General features: G+C 36.1%; 1 protein-coding gene across 1 annotated transcript; it reads left to right on the plus strand.

Moving 5' to 3' along the window:
• Positions 1–200: 200 nt before the first annotated feature.
• LOC131062945 (scarecrow-like protein 21) lies at positions 201–11,221 on the plus strand. Its single transcript, XM_057996691.2, has 2 exons — positions 201–438; positions 8,835–11,221. The coding sequence occupies exon 2, from the start codon at positions 8,928–8,930 to the stop codon at positions 10,857–10,859; it is 1,932 nt and encodes a 643-aa protein (XP_057852674.1). The 5' UTR covers positions 201–438; positions 8,835–8,927; the 3' UTR covers positions 10,860–11,221.
• Positions 11,222–13,389: the final 2,168 nt, after the last annotated feature.

Below are 13,389 nucleotides of genomic sequence, written 5' to 3' on the forward strand. Positions count from 1 at the left end.
CGGGTATATATCGTGGACAAGCCGGCTGTTGACGGTGCCTACGCTCGCTTAGATACGTGATGACGTCAACACCGCCATATTTGACGTCATCAATAGGTCGGCAGGGCAGAAGGGAAAGCAATGACGCGAAAATATGTGGAAAGATTTTTTTGTTGATTTTTTTGATTTAACAGTCAGATTAATAATTCGAGGCGTGACAGTGGATTAAGGCAAAGTCCGAACTGACGGCGTTAAAGGCGGGCGCCTGCCAAAGCGTGCAGAAGTTGCGCGTACGGACACCCCGTTTTCAAGGCCGTTTGTGTCCGTTTAGATGATTTTTATGCCGCGTGGGTGTTGAACTATTTTATGTCTTTCCTTCGCTTTTCATTTCATTTGTCTGCTGTTTATGAATCTGTTGGAAAGAGGAGAAGAGAAAAACCAGTTCTATTCAACAATTGGGTATGTATGCCTACTTTTCTTTTCTGTCTGAAGGCCTGTTGATCGATACTACTTTATTTTTTCTATCTGAAGACCTGTTTGATCAAATTTTAGCTGCAGAATATGTTAATCTGCCAATTGTGACGTTTGTTTTGGTGGGTTTTGGTTTTTGAGATTTGTAGATGTTTTAAGGTCTCAGTGGTTGGCAATTTTGGTTTGTAGGCTGTCATAATCAGATAAGGAAATACCCATTTCTGGATTAGTTGATTAGTTTTTTGGTCTACGGATCTGAACTCGTGGAAGATTTTGTATTTTTTAGCCGTGTGGGGCTGATCATGGAATTGGTATGTTAGTGTCAATGTTGATGTGTTTTACTGAATTCAGTCCCTGTATTGATAACAAGAGCCCCGGGGTTTACATTCACTATCAGATGATTTGTTATTGTAGTAGTAGTAATTGGGTACCAATGTTTCTATTTACACAGGGATGCAGAGTTATTTCTAATGGCTGAATTTTTGGGTATTCGGTACTAGCCATGGGTTTGAGACATGTGCGAGTATGGATGATCTTCTGGCTGGAGAGTTTGTTTTCTCTGGCACAAGTTCTGCTGGTAACGAATAATATGTGATGGCTCATTTTACTATCTACAATCCCGCTGCTTTACCCATGCGAGGCTCTGGCCATCATCTGTTGCAATGACTGCCCTGTCGATCATTCGAGCTCATTAAAATGGGTTCTTGTGAACAGCTATTCACTCTTGAAAGATGGGCCACATAGATTTACTTGATATCATACGTAGTGAATGCTAAATGATGGTTCTTTTTGCCAACTTTAATCCCACTGCTTTACCCTTGCAAGGCTGTGACCATTACCCAATGCAATGACTGCCCAGTCAATCATTCAAGCGCTCTTGTAAACAGCTATTTACTCTTGGAAGATAGGCCACATAGATTGACGCGATATCACACGTATTGAATGCTCTGTGACGGTTCATTTTACTAGCTTCAATCCCACTGCTTAACCCCCACAAGGCTGTGAACATCACCCAATGCAATGAATGCCTTGTGGATCATTCAAGCCCATCAAAAATGGCTTCTTGTGAACACCTATTTAATCTTGAAAGATAGGCCACAGCTAATGAAATGAAACTGGCGGAGATGTGTGTGTGTGTGTGTGTGTGTGAGAGAGAGAGAGAGAGAGAGAGAGAGAGAGAGAGGTGGGTGCCTGGTGGCTGGCAGGGTGGCAAACCAGGACCGGTGCCCCATCTCTTGGGCATGTGAGTTTATGCCTAATCCACTGTTTTTTAAAAACAAACATATAAGACTGTTATGGAGAATCCATGTATCATAAATTTTGACTGTGTTTCTTGACCAAGTTATGCAAAGTCAAGAAAGATCATCTCTTTTAAGCGTGTGATTTCACTTTGTACCAAAGTCTCATTTTGAGATTCATACGTAATACTGAAGTAGTTATATCAGACACAAATTTATTTGCATCTGTATGTAAGTGTTTGGTTCATTTCAAGTGAAGGGGCATGCGTTATTTTTCCAACTATGGTCCGTCCTGCCTCGCTGCGCTGATTCCTCTAAATACTTTTGACAAAAGATAAGATAAAGTGAACAATTCTTGGAGTCAAATATACAACCCCAAGCTTAACAGTAAAATTGCTGAGGCTTACTATTTGTGAGGAGAATAAAGCAATTTGGAACTTCTTGAATAGCTAAAATGCCAATGTTCCACATGGATGTGTCTGTGGTAGTCCAGGAGTCAGCCTAGATATCCTAGGGAGTTCAAGGAAAAGCCCCTTCTCAAGACTGGACAGCCTATTCAATTTGGTGCATAAATGGGGAGAATTATCGTTCTTTTGTTGCAGAATGAATAGTATTTGATTCTTTTGTTTATCCCATTGGTGGTGACAATTGCACCATCCTCTCATGAAGGCTATTCTTGAGAACAGGACATCCATGTTGGTTAGGAAATCTTATTTCTGAAATGAAACCGATTTAATGAAATGCTTTGAAAACCTTCAAGGTTTGCCATCATAGACAGTTCTAGTCAAATATTTTAAGCAATGCTTCAAAAACCTTCAAGATAAGCCATCGTAGATGGTTCCAGTCAAATATTTTAAGCATATAATGTATTTCTTGAGAGAATTGACTATTAGAAATGAAATATTGAACAAGGCTGACTGCCAAAATGGCTCCTTGACCAAGCTTGCCAAGCTCAGATGCATAGTGGAATTGATCTATGCAACCATTTCATTGGGCTTATAAGGATTATAATTGTATGTACGGTTCTTGGGTTATAGAAACGTTTCTTTGTCATCAAACATCAAAGCATGTTCAAATCGGCTTAATTATTTTCTATAAACCACCCATAATGTGGTAAACTTTTAGCAACAGCATATGCCAATTTTTGTGTCCTGTCATCTAACAGGAAATGTGCTCCCGTATCTGATCTCTTCTCAAAAGTACATCCGTCTTAGGGATCTTAATTTATCAACATCCTGCACAACAGCAGCCAAATCATCAAGAGTCTTTTTTATCATTTTCAACCCATTTCTTGACTTGTTGATTTTCTCTAGTGCTTGTTTTAAAGAGTGCAGCTATCTTGTTTTAAAGAGTGCTAGTAGATTGTACTAAATTTTCATTAAATTCCTTTGCAACAAGTAGGTTCCTTTTCAGTTTAGCTTTGAGCTTCTGATTCTCTTTAGTAGCTACCGGTTGATTCTTAAACTGCTGGACCCCATCCTGAATGCTTTGTAGTTCTTTTTTAATGACCTCTTAGCAAGGTGCTTATTCCAGGAATTTTTTGCGCTTGAAACTTAGTGTCTTCCTTTCCAATTTCTTCTATTCCTTCTCTTGGTCAACACCTATCTTAGCAACTTATTCATTTAGCTTGGTTAGGTCCAAGGGCTCTACCTGACTTAAATTAGCCTCTAATTTCTCTTTCATCCTGTTGAATTGGACCAGAATAGGTCTGCTTTAAAATTTTCTTCTGCTTTTTCATCTTTGAGCATCATGCTTTACGATGTCCTGGGAGCTTTGTTGAGAAGGCTTAATACCCCATATCACCTGCATTTCCACTTCTTTGTTAAGACCTCCAGGCTGATATGCTGTTTTACATGTAAAAGCTTTCGTCATCCCAGATATCAAAAAACTTGTTTGTTACACTGGATCCAGCTGAAGAGGAAGTGAGATAGCACCTTTTCATCATTGGATTTTTGTATTGCATACGGAGCCAATCTTTGGGCCATTAGCTCCTCACAACCTATGATTGACTCAATTTTACATTGTTTTTGGATGACAATGTCCTGTCAACTTATTGGCCAAAAACAATATCATTGAAGGGATTTTGTGCCTTTAGGAAATACTAAAGAAATTACTGTTATTATCAACTACAGAATCTAGATTCAAATACAGCTTGATTGAATTAAACTTCATGATATGCAAACCAACAAACAAGGGGCATTAGTAAACCATTGCCTACACTGTACAGTTTTCAGATATGAACAGAGTCACGTGTATGAACCTGCAGTTTCTTTGTGTATCCAAGATACCAATTTGTTGACAATATTGCATACAACAGAAAAGAATTCTGAAATTCTCTTGTTTTGATAACCTCGTTTGTGTGACCTTAAGACTACAGAGACCCAAATTTTATCTACTTATTGAAATTAAATTGCTTTAGGGAAGATTTTATGAGAGTTCAAATAGAATAAAATATAGTTTACCTTCTATATAGAGATTTGATGGAGATGTAAGAAATCTTGTTTTGTAAGGGCCTCTTTTTTTCTTCTGTGAAATATGACAACTTGCAATAAAAGTGATAAATGTCCAGATTTATTACAAATAGTGCATGGTTTAAGTGAATTACCTATTTCAGAATTCCGATACAAGAGTTCAAAACTTCAAACAATAAAGGCAAGCTATCCATAGAAAATGAGTATAAAAGAAATCATATAGTGAACAACACATAATTAATCTTTCAAGAATGTATATGAAAATTAAAATATCAGTAGCCCAAATCAAGATTCAGGTACATATCAGAGGAGATAATTCAAAAGAAATAACAATCTCTTCACCAAGAGAATAGATTGTAGAAGTTGGCCTCTTCTATTAATTTTTAAATTTTTAAATAATGCTCCATAGAATTATTCCCCTGCCTCCTCTTCTGCCATTATCTGCTCTCCACCCTTTCTTTACATACATATGCCAATCTATCTATGACATTTTATGCTAGAACTTTCCATGGAAGAGAAAATGAAAGAGTTCATCAATGACTCTTCCCATTCCACACAGAATGACAAAGTTACAATAGGCGATTGAATAGGCAAGAGTACTTGTTGTATGTGTCAGGCTGCTCTACTCTATGCTTCTATAGCTCATTGCAACTCCAACCCTTCCCCCCCTAAATATTTTAACAATAATCCGTAGAATTATTTCCCTTGTCTCCATTTATGCTATCCTTTGCCTCCCACTCTTTCTTTACATACATAGGCACATTTATTTGACATTTTATGCTCTAACTTTCTGTGGAAGAGAAAATGAAAGAGTTTATCAATGATTCTTTATTCTATAGACGAGGATAAAATCACAGCGTGCAATCGAATAGGCAAGAGTACTTGTTGTATGTGTCAGACTGCCCTACTCTATATGCTTCTTGGTAGCTGCAACCATTTTAACCTATCCCCCTTAACATATGTTTAGGAGGGCATTTTTGGTACAACACAAAGTTCCTGTACTAACCATTAGAGATTTTTTTATTGGATACCAGAGTAGCCAGAAACTCTAGGTCCATCCTTGGGCACGTGTATCTCTGTATCCAAAATGGATATGTATCCGATACAGCCCGGATACACATCAGATACTGGACCCATGCATGTCCAAAAAACCTTGATTTCCAACTGTGCCAAATACTATGTGATTTGATTTTTTCAAAATTTGACATAAATCTTCTTAAATTTAGTTTAAAAAAACAAACTTCATGCAATTTAAAAAAAAAAATTGGTTTAAACAAAACCTACATCAAATGAGAATGATCTTCCATTGCAACTCTACTATTTTTGCATATTGTAAATTGTTAAATCAACTTATAATTATTTATGTAGCAATTATGTGTCTATATAACTTAGAAAATTGTGTTAAATATACGTGTATGTGTTTTTTATGAATGTCATATCCAGCCATATCCACATTGGGGGTCTTAAAAAATGGCGGTATCCGTATCCGATACTGTATCTATATCTGTGATGATGACCCATTTCTTTGTTTTTGTTTCTGAAGGACCAAATAAGTGCACCTGCTATTGAATCACCTTATTCTTTACAATTTTGGGTTATGGTATTGAATTCACTGAGCAAAACTGACAATTTCATACCCTATGTAAATATTATACATGATGATATCCTATGAAACAACGAAGCTTATCCATATCATATTTTGGAGGAATTTGAATACGATCTTTATATTTTATGCATTTTGCAAAAGATTAAACTGCTGTATAGCTGTTTTATTTATTTTCAAATTAGAATGTGGGCATAAGGACAAAAAATAATCATGGTTGTCTTTACTCTCCATCATAGCACAATTGTGCATTATGCAGAGTGTTAACACCATAATTCTGACAAATGTTAATTTGTTCAAGATATTGGGGCAAATGCACACCTTTTGAGCACTCCCTAAAGCAGAACTTACTTTTTATGCAACATCTAACCGCTTTGCTGCAAATTAGTCAAGGAAATGTACTGCTTATTTTATTACTTTTATAAATCTTTAGAACACTGTGTAACACACACTTCCAAGTTGGGTTACATTCATTCTACAAACCTAGCTCTCCTCAGTATTGAAATCCCTGTCTCAAAATTCAATTTGCACCTTTGGTAGCATATCTGTTAAACAAATAAAATCCGTGAATTAGAAAATCATGATATAGCTCACTTAGATTGAATAGAGGTGTGGCAACTCCATGACGATTCCTTATTGCATTATGAATGAGCTGTACTTCATTCTGCAAGTGACTTCATTATCACAACCATTCTAATGTCTGTAAGATATTTGTACCCTGCAAATCTTCCATTTAGCTTTATACTCAGTAAATTATGTGACCTGAAAAAATCTGAGGCTCTTCATATGTGAGTAACAAATAAAATGCATGCAAATGAAATCAAGCTAAAATAGAATAAACAATGAGATTTGTACATCAACGGAACTGCATTTTGATTTAGAACAATATGATTATCAGTCCCACATTTGCCAAATTAAGAGGTGGTCCCAAAATTTGAATTTTGGTTTGTTGGTGATAATACATTGCAACCTAACGTATGATAAGCCTTGCTCCACAAACTGCCTATCAGTGGGATCTAAGATCTTGTTGGTCTGGCTTCTTAATCTCTATTCTTGGCAACTCTTGGCCATACAGGATTACAGAAATGGGAGCAATGAACTGGGGATAAATACTAGAAATGAATTTTTCAGTTTTGTAAGTCACAACTTTGTAAAAGAGGGCATTCCTACTTATTGGGTCTTCTGGCATGGGGACGGGTTATGCACACAAACTTACATAAAATCATAGACAACAAAGTATTCATACAAAACCCAGAGGTTGTATCTAAACAACCTATTTAATTGCTCCATAAGTGCATTGCCAATCAGCCAACAAAACTTTAGCATCTCCTAGAAAATTTGGAAAGACATTGAGTTATATAGCCAGGTGTTGAAAGTGAATGTAGCCAAAGGACTGGTCTTCAGCTCTATGATGGTATTTGTACTCATTATGATTACAGCCCCTCTGTATGCTTCACATGATGGTGCCCGCTATGTTTCATACATGGTTCTTCTGTGCTACAATGTGATCCCATGCACTTAGTAGCAATCTGAAAGTTTGTTCAATTTCCCTGGGAGTTACAGTAGTTCTGAGGTGGTCAACTTTGGGATTAGTGGCTGATACTTAACATCATAAGCTTCATAGCACCTGATAAGTTTGTTATTTGGGTGATCTCTGGTGAATGCTGCTACCTGAAAGATTTGACAACCAAAAGTTCTCCTTCGAGCCACTGACCATATCCCTTCCATCTTTCGCTTTGGTTTCATAAGACATACATGTATGCACAACTGAATTGCCTTTTCTAATTTTTGATGACCACAGAAGCCATTTAAATTCCCCTTTTACACATTTATTATGAGATGAAATTGCTAGAGCTGAGACGAAACAGAGTAATCCTTTGTACCATTAGAGTTCTCATAGAAATGCAAATATTTGTAGCTTAGTCTGAAACTCTGTTTCTTTTATCAGCATTTTGAGACCATGAAATCTTTCAAGTGTTTTTTAATAGAACACACAATTTTTAAAGCCCATCTACAGTATGACCATGTACACTTAGTGTGCATTAAACAGGAAATCATTATTCAATTCAAATAGATGGCTGAAATGTATCTTGACAGACTAGATGGGGTATGCCCTGTCCACCTTCATGTTCAACATCAATTGCCTCAATGTTATGCATGTTCATACAATCAAAGCACTGAAATATGGTTCACCAAACTAGGTGCTTCAATTCTATTAAGTGTGTCAGAACATGTGTGGTTGCTTTCCTTTGTCACCTTTAGTATCAAATCTTAGGTGAATTTGGTACTAGTCTTGAATTCTGATACAAAATTACCTTAAATTCATCTTGATACTGATTGCACGTGTCTCTGAAACATAACTTAAGGTTGGTGCATAAACTTTCCTACAATTTCCTAGGTTTACATTCAAACTGGCTTCACGAACTTAAGGAAGTTCTATCAAAGCACATTGGTAAAAAACAATTATAAATGGAAAGAGTACCTGTCTGTCATATTTTTTCTGTAAAACCTAAATCAAATTTTCTACGAAACTAATATATATGGATTTTGGCAATCAAGGACTTTTCCTTAGATGGTGTTGTTTGCTCTCGCCAATGTCATGGAAGCACATTATTTCTGAACCCATCAGGATGCTTTGCAGAATGCATGTTTACTTTTACAGCAGAGTGACATGGATGCAGATAATTTCAAGACACACTTGATAATGAAATTCTTTTGGTTCTGAAAACAATGATGCCCTGGCTATTGTGTATTTGGGATGCAAACCTGCTTATTAAATTCTTGCTTGGAAATGGGAAATTACTTGCGTCTTTTTCTGATAATGGAAAGTGTTCATTTCTTTTTATTTAAAATCTCTATTAAACTATCATTCTAAAATTGAGCATAACCAATGGAATTTCAGATTACATGTTTTTTGTATTTCTTGCAGAGTGCTAGAATGAAGAAAGAGATGATATATCATACTTAAGAATATTTTATCTTTAAAAAATGATGGCATGTTAAATTGAGCAAACTAGAACAGAAACTGAAAATTGATTTGCTTTTGTTCGTAAACTGTTTTGGCATCTCCAGTTAGAGGATCAGGAGGGGGCATTAGGCAAAGTTATACTATATGGATGCTGATACCTTGGAACTGTAGCGGTGACTTCTAACAGATCTAGGAACATGGACATTAGATGCAAGACAGCATGTGGCAGAATCAATGAGGCTTCTCTATTTCTTTCTGACCGCCCAACGAAAGTGCCCAGATATGCTCTACTTGATTCAGGCCAATCTCAAGCAGTCAATATTCCTATGTTAGAGCCTTCAGTGACAAGTGAATTTTTTCATGGGACCCCAAATTGGAGTTGGGAGAACTCATCTCCTATTGTGACTAACAATTCCAAAAACCAACAATCTCACAGTACTGACAAGAATCAAATAAGTCATGGTTCTCTCCAAAGTTCTTTGTCCAATAATTGTTCCTCTAAAGCCCACTTGCCCAGTGCTGAGCATCTACAACATACCACTGGACTTTCAGTTCAGTGTTCCCCATCTAATATAAGTTGCTTATCTGGTGGAAGCCCAACATCATCACAAATCTCACAAACATTCCCACCTGATATACCAAATTTTCAGTCAGCAGATAGTGGATACAGTGACAATGAGAAACCATTAGATTTGAAGAATGCACTATATGAATTAGAGACAGCATTGCTGGGCCCTGATAGGAATGGCTCTAACAGCTCTGAAGGTAGCACTGAGGAGCCTGAGGTTGCAGAAAATTCAGAGTGGAGCTTAGAAGCCTTAAACAATGTCACTGGCACCATGTATTCTGGACCAGAACAACCAAAAATACCTAGTGGTAAAGTGAATAATGGAGTTAAATCCGTGAAAGTAGAAGCAGTTAATGGCACGTTATTCACCTCTGATGTCCATATTCCAAATAATTCTTTGGAAGAGAAAAAAGAATTGCGGGGACTTGAGACTCGACAGAATGATGTGAGACAATTGCTTATTTTATGTGCAAAGGCTATTGCTGACAGCAATAAAGTTAATGCAGAGAAATATATTGCAGCACTGAATCAAGTGGTGTCTGTTTCTGGTACTCCACTGGAAAGGTTAGGAGCATATATGGTAGAAGGTCTTGTGGCAAGATTGGCTTTTTCTGGTGGAAATATCTACAAAAAGTTAAGATGCAAAGAACCTTCTAGTCAAGAACTGCTTTCCCACATGCATACTCTATATGAAATCTCTCCATATTTTAAATTTGGTTATTTAGCTGCAAATGGTGCCATTGCAGAAGCATTCAAGCATGAGGATAGAGTACACATTATTGATTTTCAGATTGCACAAGGTACCCAATGGATGACATTGATTCAAGCACTTGCAAAACGACCAAATGGTCCACCTCATGTTCGTATAACAGGTATTGATGATCCTGTGGCAGAGTATGCTCGTGGTGGAGGATTACAGTCAGTTGGCCAAAGATTGTTAGAACTTGCTGCAAGCCACAATGTCCCTTTTGCATTTCATGCTGTGCCTGTGTTTGGACCTGAAGTTCAGCGTGATATGCTTGAGCTCCATCCTGGGGAAACTTTGGCTGTGAATTTTCCTTTCCAACTTCATCATATGCCTGATGAGAGTGTCAACACAAGTAACCATCGAGATCGTCTCTTGCGTATGGTCAAAGGAATGTCTCCCAAGGTAGTTACATTGGTGGAGCAAGAAGCAAACACAAATACTGCACCTTTTTTCCCAAGGTTCATGGAAACTTTGAGTTTTTACACTGCCATGTTTGAGTCTCTTGATTTGACTCTTCCAAGGAATGATAAGAACCGTATCAATGTTGAGCAAAATTGCCTGGCACGTGACATAGTGAATGTCATTGCATGTGAGGGTGCTGAAAGAGTGGAAAGGCATGAAGTTCTGGGTAAATGGAGATCCAGATTTACAATGGCTGGATTCAGGCCTTATCCTTTAAATTCATATGTTAACTCTGCTATCAAATCTCTCATGGGGTATTATTCCGAGAACTACAGGTTGGTAGAAAAGGATGAAGCTCTTTATCTTGGTTGGCTTGACAGGCACTTGTTTGTGGCTTCTGCCTGGCACTAATTTATCAGAGCACAGCTGATTTTTGAGCAGGCAATCATTTTTTGGTATGCTTTCACAACTCATCTGCTGATGAACACACAAAGCATATTCAAACTTGTAAAATTTAATTGTAACTGTGTAATTGTAGTGTATGATTTACGTAGAAGTTTTTTGAACTGCATAGAGTACAACAGCATATAGAAATCAACATTGCAAGGCATTGATAAGCTGGCTGAACTGACCATAATGTTATGGGCATTATGTTAGAGATGGCTAGAAGAATGACATGTTGAACCAAATGCATTGTACTGCTGATCAATTTTCATGGATGTCTTGAACTATGAGTGTTTAAGTTAAAGCTTGCCTGAAAATTTTACAACATATATCTGGAAACCAATGTGTAGGTATAGACATATTTTGATATTTACCATATTGAATTTTGCAACTGTGATGATTCCAGCAAATGTTGTAAATCCTTAATACGTAGTATGTGATCCTAGATGAATTGATTGATTTAAGATAAACAATTCAAATTAACTTATAAATATTAGTTTAGAGGCCTATGGTCTAGTTGTAAAATGTAGCAATTGTCATGATGATTCAGATAATTGAAATGTATGATTTTGCTTAGTAATTTGAACTGCATAGATTAAAACGGCGTATAGAAATCAAAACTCAGCAATTCCTGTAAGTAGTTGAAAACTTTCATGGGCAATTTAATTAGATTTCTAGTTTTGTGGGTTTTGACCTTAAAAGTAGTTTTTAGTCATCTCAAGATAATATCATGAGTAATCATTTTTAAGCAATTTACTATTAAGGGGTAGGAAATCTTCTTTCTATGGATAAATGTCATTTAGGAAGCTAAGAAAACCATGTATTGAACCAAATGCATTATAAAGTGGAGCAATATTCAGGTATCTCTTGAATTGGGTGCCAAAGTTGAAGTCTGCTTCAAAATTTCAAAACATATATCTGGAAACAAATGTTTGTAGAATCATATTTTGGTATTTAATACCTTGAAATAGTCACATTGATGATTCAAGCAATCTTTTAATTCTTACAACAGGGCGTTAATTCAAGAAAAAGACTCAGATCTGACATTTCTAGATTTCCATATTTGATTTTTCCATCTAAAAGCTACATTGCTCCTGCATTTTTGTATACAAAGTAGCCATTCAAGTATTCTATTTTCTTCTCTGCCTCACTCTAAATGATTATCACGTCTCTTAAAGTAGTCAATACTTTATGCCTGATATGCCATCAGGCACCATATAGAAAGCCTGTTTTTCATTTTTAAATTCTTATTGTAAATGGTAGCCAAAAGCTTATTTTATTATTGTGAATGGTAAAACCAAGAACAATAATACGGAACAATCCTGACATGGAACAATCTATGCATCACATGTTTGCACTCATTTAGTGATTTACAATGTTATTGTACCACATGGTTGTTCTCACGATCTCTTCCATAAGAGCTTATGATAGTACATTACAATTTGCATTGACATGATCAACTAGACAAGTTTCTAGTAGCCAATGTACAAGGATTTTAGTAAGTCTTGTTCCCTGTAGACAATTGTCAAGAAAAGAATCAAAAACTAAAATACCCTCTCTGAACTCTATACAATCTCCTCACAAAATCTCTTCACAAACATGAAGATACACAATTTTTTAAGTAGAATACTAGAGGCATATGCATGCTGTAGAAAATGGCTTAATAAGAACTGAATTATTATGCACAGCTTCTGCTATCACACAGTTGATACTAGAAGCTATGCACGATAACATTACGGATTGTGGAAATCATATCTGCAAGAATTAAATTTTAAACAACTATTTTTGTTCTGTACAACACCACTGTTAAACTTACAAGGTTTTGGGGTCCTTTCAAAACCCTCTTCCAATTCATGGCTTCATCAAAAAATGCTTATTTAATAAAAAACATCATCATAAAAAACATCTTACCAATAAAGAAGTGGCAGCCAGACACAACAGTTGAAATGAGAAAACCCCCTTATTTTCTTTCTTGAAAACCTGGTTTTAGAGTCGTTGTATGTGTACCTTCAAAGACTCCTGCAGTAGAGACTTCCCATTGTTGCTCAAACTACTCCATATTCAGTCATTTATCTTAATTGTATGAGATGACATAACAATTCGATCAAAGGATAATAATAATTCCTTTCCCAGAATCGAAAAAGTAGCAAAAATTATGCAATAGATATTATCTAATGTTTTTAAATTTGGGATTTGGGAGAGTGATAAGTTGGGGGATTTAACCTTTCTTATCATGTTCTTTAAGATATTAATGTTTTTAAAGTTTCGAACATGGGGAATTTACTCAATAAACCTATCTCATATCATATTCCATCATAAGAAACTAAAGAATACCTCTAATTATATATCTACGTCTTTGTTAATTTGGCTTTAATAATTTTTTTATGATATTAATTTTTCCAGCTAAATATTTGATCTACTTAGCTTTTGTAATATTTTATAGATTCCCTTTTCTATTTCGACCTCTTTTAAGTTAGAATGTGTTATAACAAAAATC

The sequence above is a fragment of the Cryptomeria japonica genome, chromosome 6 (assembly GCF_030272615.1).
Source record: "Cryptomeria japonica chromosome 6, Sugi_1.0, whole genome shotgun sequence".
Taxonomy (NCBI): Eukaryota; Viridiplantae; Streptophyta; class Pinopsida; order Cupressales; family Cupressaceae; genus Cryptomeria; species Cryptomeria japonica.

What these genes read in the sequence shown, in the direction of transcription:
- LOC131062945 (XM_057996691.2), top strand. Translation starts at nt 8,928, where the DNA reads ATGGACATTAGATGCAAGACAGCATGTGGCAGAATCAATGAGGCTTCT.